Source organism: Cebus imitator, unplaced genomic scaffold (genome assembly GCF_001604975.1).
Source record: "Cebus imitator isolate Cc_AM_T3 unplaced genomic scaffold, Cebus_imitator-1.0 Scaffold387, whole genome shotgun sequence".
NCBI lineage: Eukaryota > Metazoa > Chordata > Mammalia > Primates > Cebidae > Cebus > Cebus imitator.
The window spans coordinates 858,642-874,136 of NW_016107702.1; the positions used below are offsets into that span (position 1 = coordinate 858,642).

Consider the following 15,495-nt stretch of genomic DNA (forward strand, 5'->3'; position numbering starts at 1 on the left):
TTTTTAGAATGTAAAAACTTTTTTACTTATAACAGTAACACTTTCTGAACATGAAAAAAAGATTCTGAGATCATTATTTACACATAACCTATCAGTTGAGTACTTTATTAATTTTAAAAGAATTTCCAGAAGAAACACCTCAACCTAGAAGAATATTCAGGGTGTCTAAAATTTCAGTTCAAGATAGAGTAGACATGACACCATAAAAAGAATGAGAGAGTGTTACAAATGCTGATATGGAATGATCTCCAAAGATATAAATGAAAACAAAATGCAAACAGTGTACATTAATATGACATTATACCATATTTTCTAAAAGTGTTAAAAAGGAATACATGCATTAACTTACTGATTGCACAGATTATCTCTAGAAGGAGTTATAGGAAACTAAATACTTGTTGCCTGCAGGGAAAGGTCATGGTAACTAGAGAACAAGGATGAAAAAACACTTATCACTGGAAAGCCTTATGTGCCTTTTGGCCTGTACCATGCATGTTACCTAATTAAAAAAAAAACTTAAAAACTTCTGTAGAATGGGCAAAGTAAAATGGGGGAAAAATGTTAGCGTAAAACATAAAATACAGGCACGGTGAAAAAAGCAAAAGGTATCAGATGTTAAGCAGGTCAAAGGAGTTAACAAGCACATAATGAAATGAAATGACAACTGCAAAGCATAAGAGCTTCCCATAAATTAGAGTTCCAAACCAAAGTACAGAGATAGGACTTTTTTAAAACAGCATTCTTAACAGGGAGGGAAAAACGAAGGTAAATCGACCAAAGGTTGATATGTAGCATTACAGCACTGGTAAACAGAAGACATAAGGGAAATTATGACCAACAAAAAATACAGCATACTACTAAAATATATCTCTAATACTAAATTGACTGTTTAGACTAATATTCAGAAATCCGAGAATGAACTCTTCTCTATTTAGTTAAGAGTTCTCAATTACATTTCAGGTTGTTTCTTCCTCCTTTCTGTCTTCTACTTAATACAGCACATACACAGAAAAAAAAATTCCATGGTATGCCCTTTAAATCAGAGAAAATAACAAGTCATCATTAAATGACCTGTGATTCTTCTAAGCTTCCGGATTAACTAAAAGGCAGCTGTCAGGTAGAAAACTAAATTCATAATTTTTGGGAATAGAGGAAGACAGAGGAAATGGGCAATCTGATCAAATCACGTTCAAAGATATATAACGATAGAAAATTCACAGCAGAAGAAACATAATAAATGGATATCCCAAAGAAAACTATAAAAGTGACATGCATGAGTAGGGTAAGGTGGTTTAGTAGTAGCAGGGAGGCCCAGACGAGGAGCACTTCTGTTAAAGAGCCCGCATCTGGTCACTTTTTGTTATGACAAAAATTCTGAATTTTCAGATTAAACCACAAATATCATGAAATAAAAACTCTTCACATATTCATCTCTATAATTAAATTACTAATGGAAGCAACACTCTGACTGTTTCAGTACGCATAAATTACAACTTGACATTTGTACCATACTTTATATGCTCAAGGCACTATTCACATACTCGCAGATGATCCCTACAACAACCCAGAGATGTAAGGTATCTGGCTTTTCTCATATACAAATGAGGAAACTATCTGAAAAAAATCCAACAATTTAATGATTCAAGTAATGTTACACAGGCAAGGAGAAGGGCTAAGTTCCAGCCTCCCAATTTAAAACATTATGAAGCCCAGTCATAGTCTCCTCTCTGATACATAATGCTGGCACAGAAATATTTCAATTGCTTGTAGTTTGGATATCTAGTGCAAGAAATTTTAAATAACAATATGCCAGATTATTTATACTAAAAAACAAAAAACAAGTTTACCTATAATGTAGTTTTCTTTCGACAACTAGGAAAATTAATTTGTAAACCAGAGTCATATGATGTAAGTATAAAAGCAAACTGTCCCACCACCAGGCAGGCTCAAAGTTGAATAAACAGTCAACAGATACTGCAAACATCAAGTCAAAGAAACGAAAACTGTAAGGAAAAGAAACCTGGAAAAAAATAAGATCAGCATACATACCATCTAAAACAAAGAAAAAGAGGATTACAGTGAGATTTTGATGCAAAAGAAATTATAATAACCTGGGTACATAGGGATATAGTACAGAGTTACTGATGAGGAAAAAATTACTTAGAATACTAATTGGTGCCAGCATTCAAACTGCTATTTTGAGTTTAGCACCAAAGGTCTCAGGGGAAATGAAGGAGAATTCCAGAAGTTACGCAAATTAATAAAATAGAGAAGCAAAACAATTTGAGTGACAATGACTAAGAAAATGAAAAATAAGTGAATAGCCTGAATACAGATGGTTAAAAAAAGAGAGAAATTAGTACATCTTAACTTCTGAATGCAAAGATGATTCAGGAATGAAAATCAAAAACAGTTTTGCTACTATTGGGGACAGAAATAGATGAATAACTATAACCAGAAGGCCACTGAAAATATTCGTGCATTAATAAGGCAATAAAAACACATACACAGGGTGCTGATTACTGTGCTGTTTTCATTTTGTGAAAGCTAATCAAGCTGTATTTGTGAAATTTTCTACACCCATCTATACATGTATGATATCCATGTATGTTTATGCATGTACCAATATACGTATGAGGGGGGGAGTAAGAAACAGAATTTCCCTGAGTATAGGCCTCTGTTAATGTTAGAAGAAGAAGTACCTGTTAAACATTATTTAAGTATATGTTTTTTTAAAATTAGATGTTCTTTACATAACTTCTCTTTCATCATAGTCTGTACTTTAAAGCTGTATTCCAATGAAATTTGCCATCTGTTTTTGTTTTTGTTTTTCTAAATGTTTCAGCCTTGGGTGCTAGATTAGAATTTAACATGAAATAGTTGTGAAATGGGAAAGCCTACAATCGATGGCAAACACATATGCATAAAGTTATGATAGAAACAGCCAAAAAAAAAAATAAAGTAAGCAACCCTGTTATTCACATTGAAATCAGTAACCTGAAAAAAAAAAGTCTAAGAAATGGTATTGCCTGAAGTAACAAATGGTGACTAAATAAAATCTTCACTTCCTTTTCATTGTTTTAAACTATTATATTCTTAATATCCAAGAATGGCATCATACAAGGAAACAAGCTATCATGCAGCTTTAACTACTTATAAATTATAACTCCACTCATTATTTTTCACTGTCCTGAACTCACTAAATAAGGCTAACAACTGAAATCTGCACACTGAAGGTTTGATGTTTTCTCTCTTCCCTTTCTTAGTCTCTACCTTCTGGTGCTCAGTTCCTTAAATAAGGAAAATGAGAATCCAAAGCTGAAGTACTTCTGACCTCCTATCAAGTTTCCCACTCCAGGTTGAGGTACGCCTGGTTCCCTTTCTCCATTTGGATCAGGACTCTGTTGCTGGCCACTTTGCCGGTTCCACTCTGGTTCCTAGCAAATGCCAGGCTCACCTGGAGAGCAAGTGAAAAGAAAGGCTCACATCAGAAAAATAAACCCAGACAGCAAACTCTGCAGAGAACAGTGCCTGAGTCATCTGAGCAACTTTCCAGGAAAGGCAGAGAGATCAATGAAGATGGGAAAAGACACAGGAAGATGAAGGCTTACTGCAGTTTATCACATTAAGCTCTTAGAGGGGACAAGAAAGGCAGGAAAGGGGAAACTAAGCCAATTTAATTCAAATTTACAACTTTTCAAGAACTATCTGTCTCATATCTGGAAATAGAAAGTAATATATTTATTTCTAGCTATTTTTATAAGCTTCTGTAAGAAAGTTTGGGAATGCCACATCTCAGCACTGCAAAGGACAGTACAAAGACATAGCCTGGATTCAAAGAACTAACAAAGTAAGCTCATGGATCATGCCATAAACCACACCAGTCTCATGACAAGGGCTCAAGTCTATCTGAGACCTAGATGTTACTGAGCTTGAGAATGCTCTTAGTTAAAAAGGCATTGTTTGCTTCCAAAATCCTAGATTCCACCCATGTTCACCTTCAGTACGTGGGTAGCAATGCTCAAAGCAGGCACTTTTATCTCCCTAGTCTGAGGTACCTTACTAACTTGGGAAGCCAGAAAGCACATAATAAGACTCTTCACTAGGATTCAAAGTTCTTTATTTATGGAATGAAGAAATTAAGTTTGTCCACAAGATTTATTAGTGAGCTGAGCCATCAAATTTCCTCTTGGCACCACATAGTATGACTCTCCTTCTGGAAGAGAAATGACAAAAGCCCTATTGCAAAGGTGCACTATTCAAGTTCTGGTAAGCAGGTGAGAGTATTAGGGATGGCTTATATCTGAGTGCTCTCTAAGAAGACAGAGGACGAGTAACCTCCAAGCTTCCCAGAGCATATCTAATTATTTGAAAACATGGCACAGCATCAAGTCTCCTGGCTTTAAGGTCTCTCTCAATATACTTGCCCCTCTTGCTTCTGAGGTCGTCAAAAGTACCCATTAGTCACAGTGGAGAGAGAACACCATGCTGTCCTTAAATGCGCACATAAAAAAGCTAGAGATGGCCCTTAGATAACAAACAGGTTGGTTATTTCTCAGTCTTAGGACAGCTAAGACCATCCTCAGCAAATCATGAGGTGATCACTTCCAGAGGAATCATTTTGAAATATTCCAGCCTAATTATTAGTTTGCACAGGGTGGAATCTGGGAATTTAAGTAGAAGCAAATTAGAGATTTCTGAAGGCTTTCATCTTCAGATGTATTAAAACACAAGTTCCAGGATTACAGAGTAATGAATTAAAAAATGATGTAGAATGTGTTAGCCAGAAGAGGGCACTGTCTGAGAATGTACTGTACTTTTTTGGGAGTACAAGGGAATGAATGCAGAGATAGGGAAAGACCCATTTCTCTGACTTTTTCATTTTAGGTCTGAAAGGTTATACCATCTGTCTTTAATGCATAAAGGAACTAGACTTCTACAACCACCTAATAAAAACTGCCAGATCAAGGAGTAAATTCAGTATCTCTCATCTACTCTCATTCCCAGAGACAAGATAGAAACACTTTTTTCAGCATGAACAAAATAATTTTCCCTACCTCCCTCTTCCTACAAAGCATTTCAAATGATAAACTGCAGTAAGGCTCCTCATTTGGTCCCTCTGGTTCTCGGCAGGTTGCTTAGGGGATCAGGCTCTGTTCTCTGCAGTGTTGGTTGTCTGGATTTCCTTTTTTACTGAGAAAAGTCTCTCTCTCTTCCCTTGCTCTCAGGGTGAACGTGATTATTTTTCAGGTGTCTGATGATCCTGGCCTTAGATGGGGACCAGAATTACAATCCAGGAGGCAGCTAGCAAAACAGAATCTTAATTCAAATGAGCATGGGGACTGGTAAATGTCAAACTGGAGAAGAAAAACTGATGGGACATGGAAGTACTCTACCTTTTCTGGATTTCTTGCTTTTCCTCTGGAAGGAACTCATCAATGCAACAGAGTGTAAAACAAAGAGAAAGAAGGAATAGGAGGAAAGGAGAGAAAACATCAAGGCAAATCAAGTTTTATGAATAATCTATAATGGTGTGGACAGTAAGGAACCTGGGGACAGGAGCTATCATTTACAAAAATGCCCCAGTGCCTACATGGCTTCAGCCTCACAGTAAAGAACAGCACACAAGGGGCAGGGGGTATCTTTATGATTAACTAGTTTTTGGCAAATATTTACTTGGAAAAATAATCACATTTTGTGATCAACTTGGCCATAGTCTCAGGGCCCAAGTCTTTGAGATTAGATCCTACAGGTGAGAATTTAGGGAACACAGGTATTTGTTACTAATACAGGCACTGACTCAGTTGGTTACTCCAGGGAAGTCTACTAAAAAAATCACCAGTTTACTAAAAACCCAACTTTATCCAGGAAAAAAAAATAATTTAGAATTTCTAGATAACTTCCAGCATGAGAGTCAGGTGACTGCTGGTTCCTTTTCTTGTGAAAATTACTGAATCCTTGGCCAGGCACAGTGGCTCACGCCTTTAATCCCAGTACTCTGGGAGGTCAAGGGAAGTGGATTACTTGAGGTCAGGAGTTGACAAAGCAATAAGCACAGGGATTCCTGTCAATGTTATTTCCTTATCAGCTTTTTGTGGGGTGGAGGAAAAATTAATTAGGAACAGATTTGGGAATTAGTGAGACTCTGACATAGCCCATGTTACACCATCCTGAGAAAGCCACAAAGTATCATCTAAAACTCCCTCAAAATCAAATTTTATGTAGTTCACATATAAATTCCTGGCTGTAATGGCTCCTCTGCTGTAAACATTTCCCTAATAGGTAAGTATTATCCACAATCATAAAAGCATTTTAAATGATTAAAAATGACAAGAATTACAAAGAGTATAACAAAGACCTACATGTTAACAAAGCTATAAAAGCAGCTTGCAATGTAGTTGTCAAGAATAACATTACAAACAAACTTAATTCTTCATACAGATAAAAATTAGTAACAAATTTGTATACAAAATAAAAGTTTTCAAAGGGAATTAAGTTATGAGACAATTAAATATAAATTATTCGCACCTGCAGTGTACAATTCTCTTTTCGTTTGAGGAACTCCACAAACCTGGCCACTACTCCTGGTGTGCTGATAACTTCATCAATAGGAGGGTTAGGTTCTGTTTCCCCATAAAATAAAAGAAAAAAAATCTTTTGATTTCAATGCAAGAATTTGACAGCTCAAAACTTCATAACATCCCTCCCTCCATTTACCATCTCTCATGTTGGAAATCAACCCAAAACAAACAAAATGTCAAACTGGATTTATCATTTTTAGGATTAGGGTAGTCTGAAAGTTTTCAAAATGAAGACATGCCTCAATATGAGAATAATTGTTAAAAATTAAAATTACTGCCTTCACTACTTTAGAAAACCTAGAAAGCAGGGGACCAAAAAAACCTTCAAAAGACCACTGTTAGTATTCTGGTATACTCTCCTCTAGCCTGTTTTCTGTACACGGGTTTTAAGTCTAACTGCTTTTGTCTCTTGTAAATTGTCTCAAGTAATTGCATTATGAGATTCTCAGTATGCCTGCAGAATTTAATTTTGTACCTGTAGGAGCTAACAAGAATTCACTAAGATCGACTTGCCAACTTAATCTCACTTTCATTCATGGTAATACAGTATCCTATCAATGAAGTCACTCAATAAAAACTTATAAGGCAAATAAGAAGGAAATGTCACAATCAGATTAACAACTTCAGCCAGAGACTGACAAGGTTACTGACAATATACATGTGGCAATGCCAGAAAAATGGTAATTATATTACAATACTACTAGGGAGATTCTTACCCAAGTAAATGGCCCTACTGAAAGAGGTGACTAAGGGTTCAATGTTAATTTGGAGAGGACTCTAAAGACATGTTATTTACCTGGTTCAACATTTCTATTAACCACTCAGGTAAACACAAAAAACAAATTTGATGATTACAATAAACTAATATTAATAACTAATATTATTCTGAGTTACAGAAATAACACAGAAAAAGAACAACAGTTAAGTCAAAATAAGCAACAACAACAAAAAAAAACCAGAAAGCAAAATTCAGCATCTAAATTTTTAAAAATCTATATTACTTCACAAAACCTAACAACAGTTCATGAAGAAAAGCAATAGAGAGCTTAGTTTGCTGAAAATTCAATAAAAATTACTATGTCATAACTGTCAAAATAACTATCTTAGACTACATTATCAAAATAGACACTTTTAGGGCAAAGAATGTAACTTCTCACCATACCCTATATTAATAACACATCTGGAATATTGTATTCTAGTTATCATATTTTTAAGAGGGATGCTGACAAACTAGAATACATGAGGAAAGTCGTAGAATGGTGAAAGACCTTAAAAAATAAAAAGCACATTACAGAAGAAAACCATTAGGCTTGGCATGTTGGAAGAGATAAGACTTTTTTAAGGGGTGAGGAGGTATACATTTGCTTCAAATATTTAATAAGCAGTTTGCAAAAAACAATTTTTTTGTCATAATGGTAGTTTTTTAGTCCACTTAACCTCAAGGGATATGTTAAATTAATTAATTAATTAATTAATTTTTGAGACGGAGTTTCTCTCCTGTTGCCCAAGCTGGAGTACAATAGTGCAATCTCGGCTCACTGCAACCTCCACCTCCCAGGTTCAAGCGATTCTCCTGCCTCAGTCTCCTGCATAGCTGGGATTACAGGCATATACCATCACACCTGGCTAATTTTTTGCATTTTTAGTAGAGACAGGGTTTCACCCTGTTGGCCAGGCTGGTCTCAAACTCCTGATCTCAGATGATCTGCCCACCTCAGCCTCCCAAAGTGCTGAGATTACAGCCGTGAGCCACCGTGCCCGGCCACTGAATTTTGTTTAAATCACTAATAACTCTAAACGATCACAACTTAATACTGGGGGGTTTAAGAATTTACTATCAACATTTTAATTGGGTTCAGAATTCTTTTTACTTGCCCAGGCCCATAACAAATATCAGATTCCATTCTACACTAATTATATCCAAAAAGGTAATTACCAGCCGGGCAAGGTGGCTCGTGCCTGTAATATCAGCACTTTACAAGGCTGAGGTCGGCAGATCTCAAGTTCAGGCAATCAAGACCATCCTAGCCAACATGGTGAAACCCCGTATCTACCAGAAATACAAAAATTAGCTGGGGCGTGGTGGCGCATGCCTGTAATCCCAGCTACTCAGGAGGCTGAGGCAGGGGAATCACTTGAACCAGGGGAGGCTGCAGTGAGCTGAGATCATGCCACTGCACTCCAGCCTGGTGACAGGGCAAGACTCCATCTCAGAAAAATAAAAAATAAAAGGTAATTACCCTGCCCACCAGTAAATCCAATCCATTCTTAACTTTCAGTGGTAAACTGCTAACATTAAAATCAATAATCATTGCTCTTTCAAGGAATATTTTTAAAGTTATTCTATTAAAAAAAAGGCAATCTCTCAATTTGAATTAACATGAGATACTGACTACTATTCAATATAAGGTCTTTTATAAAATAACTCAAAAATGAAAGTAATTCTGCCTTCTAATCCTGGTAAGATCCCACAAATAAACAGCAAGCTTAAAATTTAGGCATGGTTCATAATTACACATATGTCTATATTTTTATTCTTTTATTGACATATTTCAAAACAAATTATCTATGGTATGAAAAACAGATTATAGAAAAGTAATTTTGTAGAGAGATGAAAAATAATACTCAACATATTCATAGCTCACCTTTTGAAAGCAGCTTCCTGAATTTCTGTGTTGCTGAAAGCTGCTGCTCTGGGCTTTTGGAAAATATCATTTCAATCATGTCAGAAGTGATGACACCACCCTGGGATCATAAACAAAAAGAACATATAATAAAACATTAAACCTTAATTCAAAGGAAACAAAGATAACAGATATCATGGTCAAGTTATTAAGTTAATCACACTTCTCCGGAAGTTACATAAAGGTAGAACAATCTTTACATGTAGAAATATGTAAGATTATAATATAATGAAGCCAAATTCTTTGTCTATCACTAAAAAGCTCACAATAATGAGAAAGTAATCTTACTAGTAAATAGTAAGACAAGGAGCTTATTGTTCTACCTCTCCTTGCTCATCACATAGCTGGCTATTCTTTGTAATCCAAATTAAATGTTAGGTTTTAAAAGCCGGCTTTCATGACCCTCCAAGCCTAATGGAGCCACTCTAACTCTTATCACATAGCCCTATTTTAATCACATACCCAGCCCTTATTACACTCGCAGATATTTTTCTGTATTCCTCCAGTATACTGTAATCTCCTTGAAAGCCAAAGACCTTGTCTGTCTTACCACTCTATCACTAAGGGCTGGTGTACAGTAAATGCTCTGCAATATTTATTGAATGAGTACAGAGTGGCCCTGTATAAATCTAGCCACTGCCAAATTCGACAGTTGACTCTTAAACTTATTTAAAATTTCTTTCTTGTTTTATTAAAACTTTCCAGTTTCCCACTACTTTCTTGCTTTATTAGAATGTTTCTATTTTCCACCATAACTCAAGCCAAGTATTAGCAGTTAATTTTCTTCTCAGGATCATTTGCCACAAAGAAACAAAGTTCTTATCTCATAAAGGGTAACAGTCAACAAGATGAGTTGTGAAGAAAGCTGCACTGAGATTTAAATGCCGGACGACTGATAAGCAATACCTAACACCTAAGTTTTCTCATAGGGAAATATATGAAGCATTCTACTCAAGAATCAGAAAAGTAAAATTTTCAAAATTCCAAGACTGATTTTTAAATAAAGGTTTCTATATGATTTGTTACGAATATGTTTGCGTAAACACATTCATATATACACACACACACACACACACACACACACACACTATGCAAATTATCTTTTTCTTCACTCTTTTATCCTCGTATAACAAGCTGTACTGACTTTACATCATACTATTTAAGTACTGTTAACTTTACATTATAATATTTAAGTCATAGGCTATCAAGGAAAGGAGTGAACATCACCCAAGGATTTTGTATCCTCTCCTGTAGAAAGTTAGTACAGATGTGCCTCAACTTACAGTGAATGGGGTTATGACCCACTAAACCCATCTTAAGTTGAAAACATCGTAAGTTAAAAATGCACTTAACACATCTAACCTACCCAACTTCATTGTCCAGCCCCACTCCTTTTTTTTTTTTTTTTTTGAGAGGAGTCTCGCTCTTGTCACCCAGGTTGGAATACAATGGTGCAATCTCGACTCACCACAACCTCCACCTCTTGGGTTTTCAAGCAATTCTCCCTCAGCTTCCCGAGTAGCTGAGATTACAGGCATGTGCCACCAAGCCCAGCTAATTTTGTATTTTTAGTAGAGATGGGGTTTCTCCATGTTGGTCAGGCTGGTCTTGAACTCCCAACCTCGCCTCCCAAAGTGCTGAGATTAGAGGAGTCAGCCACTGTGTCTGGCTGCATAGCCTACCTTAAAGGTGCTCAGAACACACACATTAGCCTACAGTTGAACAAATGATCTAACACAAAGCCTATTTTATAATAAAAGGTTGACTATATCATGTAATTTACTGAATACTGTACCAAAAATGAGAAACAGAATGACTGTATGGCTATTCAAAGTACGGTTTCTAATGAATGCATACTGCCTTCACACCACTGTAAAAAGTTGAAAACTCCTGACTTGAACCCTTGTAAGAGCCATCCATACATTTTTTGTTGCACAAAAGAAAGTTATAATTTTAGACGGAGGTGCAGCTTTGTTGTTACCTTTATTTGCAACAAAGTATATGGTGTAAGGAAATGTGTAGATACCAACTGGCAAGGACGGTAAATTTTATTTATTTATTTATTTTTTTTCTTTTTTGCAACGGAGTTTCCCTCTTGTTACCCAGGCTGGAGTGCAATGGCGCGATCTCGGCTCACCGCAACCTCCGCCTCCTAGGTTCAGGCAATTCTCCTGCCTCAGCCTCCTGAATAGCTGGGATTACAGGCATGCACCACCATGCCCAGCTGATTTTTTTGTATTTTTAGTAGAGATGGGGTTTCACCATGCTGACCAGGATGGTCTCGATCTCTTGACCTTGTGATCCACCCACCTCGGCCTCCCAAAGTGCTGGGATTATAGGCGTGAGCCACCGAGCCTGTGTCAACTTGACTGGATTATGGCATCCTGGTATCCAGTTATCTGATCAAACACCAGTCTAGGTGTTGATGTGATGGTTATTTTTTAGATGTGATTAAAATTTAAATCAGTATGCCTGACATAAATAGACTGTCCCATAATGCAGGCTGGTCTCATCCAATCAGTTGCAAGCCGTAAGAGCAAAGACTAAGTTTCCTAAAAAGGGATTCAGCAACATCAACTCTTAACCTGAATTTACAGTGAGCCAGTGTGCCCCAAAGATTTCAGACTTGCCAGCTCCCAAAGACATGAGTCACATTCTTTAAGTTTCTTTCTCTCATTGGTTTTGTTTCTCTGGAGAACCCTAATACAATACATAAAACAGTTTGTATTCACTTAACAATCCCTTTTTCAAAAAGTTGGAAAGTCTGGCTTCCTGAAGGGCTTAGATGCTTTCATCACAAAATGATGGCATTGGCTATGTCTGTATCGATTCCAAAGGAAATAATACTGCCCTCCCAACTCTCAAAGAAAGCTGGTTCATATAAACTGGAGATCTAGGAAGTGAAATAAAGAAAAAGCTACAAAATATTATGCCACCATTTACCAAAAAAAGGTGGGGAAGAAGAGAACATTTATTTTATTATACAAAAGTTCTCAGAAAGAATAAAATAAGAATTAATAATACTAGTTGCCAATGAAGAAAAATACTGAGTGGCTAAGCGGAAGAAAGATTTTTCTTCATCTTTTTTTTTAATTGTACTTTTTTGTTACTAAAAACAATAGTACCTTTACCTTTTAGGAGATAATTTTCTTTTTTAAAAAACTATGCGGGTGTGTATATACACACATATGATCCATTTTTAAAATTACATAATTACAATACTCTAGAAATCTAGATAGGTCTAATCCATACATATAAAGCATGACTTTTACGTCTTCACATAACTTCAAGTAACAAAATGGTTTACAACAGAAAATTCCAACAGTTCTAATGTGGAATTAAGTTTCTAAATCATATAAACAGGTCAATTTCATAAATGAATGAAAAATTATTATTTTCTGTAAAGTATCTCTTATGGCTGGATGTGATGGCTCAAGTCTGTAATTCCAGCCCTTTGGGAGACCAAGGCAGAAGGATCACTTGAGGACAGGGGTTCACCGGACAACATAGTGAAATCCCATCTCCACAAAAAATTAACAAATTTTCCAGTCACAGTGGCACATGCCTGTGGTCTCAGCTACTTGGGAGGCTAAGGCAGGAAGATCGCTTGAGCCCAGGAGTTCAAGGTTGCAGTGACCTATGATCGCAGCAGTGCACTCCAACCTGGGCAACAGAGCAAGACCTTGTCTCTAAAAAATAATAAATAAATAAAATAAAATAAAATAAAATAAATGAAGTATCTATTATTATTATTCAGCTTTTAAAGAATAATTTTATTTTATAATTAGCTTTATAAGTTTTTATAGAATTAATCTTTCTAATTTAATTTTAACTGCACATTATTAAAAATATAATACACTTAATGAACCATGAGATTAAGCATATTCTTTTTAAAAATGAAATGCCAAGTACTTTTTGTGCCCATCTAACCTTTTTTTAAAACTCAAAAGGAGATCCACAACTCATATCTTTATCACAAAAACACTAAAAAGAGTTCATTGTCTCACTTACCGGTGCCATCTCCATGTTATTGATCTGGGCCTCATGAAAGCCTCCATCTGACATAACTTCTTCTTCTGTTTCTTCTTCTGCTGTAGCAACATTTCTCCGCTTGAATAACTGAAATATAAAAGGTTGGTAGTAATGTAAATGTAAATTCTAACACAAGGAAGTTCAACATTCAAATACTAGGTACCACATTAAAAGTGGAGCCTTTGAAAATCATTCTTAAAATTCTAAAGCCGTCAGCCTTTACTGATGAGTAACTATTTCTGATTTCTCCATAGTCTTATAACGAAATACAATTAACTATCACTATATGCTAGAAACAACATTTGATAAGGTAAAACTTACTAGGAGAGGCCTGATACCCCATGACATTTTAAAAAAAAAAAAAAAAAAAAAAAAGGTTGGAAAAAGGAGCTGGGTCATGCTTGGTCATTTTCCCCATCCCTTTATCTAAAGTATACATCAGGACAGTCCTAACAATGTATCAGGGAAAATGAAAATAAAAACTATGTTTAAATGACTTAATACTTCCTTCCTAATCCCCAAAGATGCTGGACTGAGACTTCTGACCTTCCCAACCTATCAGCAGCAACCAGTGGCAAAAAATGATGTCTGCTTAAGCACTACCTTTAATGCAGCCCCATTAATTTGTATAGCTAAAGGAGACTAGTTCTCTCCAAAGTCAGCCAACTAGGGTGATTTCCATTATATCCTTATGAGTCTTGGGCAGCACATTTATTCATCAAGCCATGGTGGAGTAACAGTAACTTACCATCTCACCCTAAACAACTAAAAGCAGACAAAATACATAAAATGTTTCAGCCACTGGACAACAAAAAGCACAGAGCAGCGATCCCTTAAAAAGAAAAACCCAAGATAAGCCCCATTAAGGCCTCAGATTACTACGCAGACAGTTCCAGGCTATACTGCAGGCAAGGTAAACCTAAACAGAGTTTAGATGCTCCTTGAATCTGAGGAAACACAGTTCAGACCTGAGAAGGCCAAAAGACCTAAAATTCACAAGGCAGAGTACAACAAAGAGAGAACATGCAAGATCTACAGAAGGTTCCTTCTGAGATTTAACTTAATGCTAATCAGCATATAATCATATTCTTCCAGAAGACAGAAGCAGAGATAGTATTTCCCAACTCATTCTAGAAAGCCAGCATTACTCTGATAACAAAACCACCTACCAAAGGCCTATTATCTAACAGCAGTTTCTTTTACCCAGTACACGTCTAGCTATCAAGAAAAAATTACAAGGCATACAAAAAGATTAAAAAACACAGGTTGAAGCGACAAAGCAAGTATCAGAACCAGATTCAACTATGGCAGGGATGCTGGGATTATCAGACCAAGAATTTAAAACTACAATTAATATGCTAAGGGCTTTAAATGGATAAAGTGGACAGCATACAAGAACAGACAGGCAATGTAAGGAGACAGATGGAAATTCTAAGAAAGAACTAAAAAGAAATGCAACAGATCAAAAACAACAGAAATGAAGAATGCCTTTGATGGATTATTAGTAACAAGACACAGCTAAGAAAATAATCTCCGGGCTTAAGGGAATCTCATTAGAAAACTTTAAAACCGAAAAGAAAACAGAAAAAGGACTGACAAAAATAAAACAGAGTATCTACGAACTGAGACAACTACAAATGGTATAACAAACATGGAATGGAAATATCAGGAGTAAAGAACAAAAGAAATATTTGACACAATAATGACTGAGAATTTCCCCCAAATTACTATCAGACACCAAACTGTGGCAGGCCACATCTCACCAACACAGGGCTCCATGACAACTGTTTCAGTACTGAGTGGTTAAGTTAAATATTAAAAGCTAAAAAAGGCAGTGCGCTTATACAAAGGCTAGAATGCAACAAAAGCCCACCAAGAGTTTTGCCTAGGCCCTACCTGGGCCTTAAAGAATAACAAGGAAACTCCCCAGGCTTCCACAAACAAGTTTAATGGAGGTCTGAAAGAACTCCCCAAACATCCATGAGCAAGAGACAAGATAAGGGTAATCACCCTAGCACCTGGATTAAGTAAATTTACTGAGACTCCAGAGCAAAGTCTTTCAAGACTCAGACCTTAGCTACAGATTAAAAGAAGTTAATCACTTATGTCTTTAGATGAATAAACACATACACATAGACACATAGCTTAAAAGGTATATAATATCTGGAAAACTTTGTAATTTTTTTTTTTTTTTTTTT

General features: G+C 36.1%; 1 protein-coding gene across 2 annotated transcripts in view; it reads right to left on the bottom strand.

The window, feature by feature from the left end:
• Positions 1-15,495, bottom strand: part of KPNA1 (karyopherin subunit alpha 1) — an 85,679-nt gene that overhangs the window by 29,590 nt on the left and 40,594 nt on the right. For both annotated transcript variants that reach the window (XM_017508177.2, XM_017508178.2), the window contains exons 3-5: positions 13,277-13,384; positions 9,227-9,326; positions 6,529-6,623 (exon numbers count right to left, since the gene is read on the bottom strand). In XM_017508177.2, the coding sequence (XP_017363666.1) occupies positions 6,529-6,623; positions 9,227-9,326; positions 13,277-13,384 (303 nt within the window). The remainder of the gene's footprint in view (positions 1-6,528; positions 6,624-9,226; positions 9,327-13,276; positions 13,385-15,495) is intronic.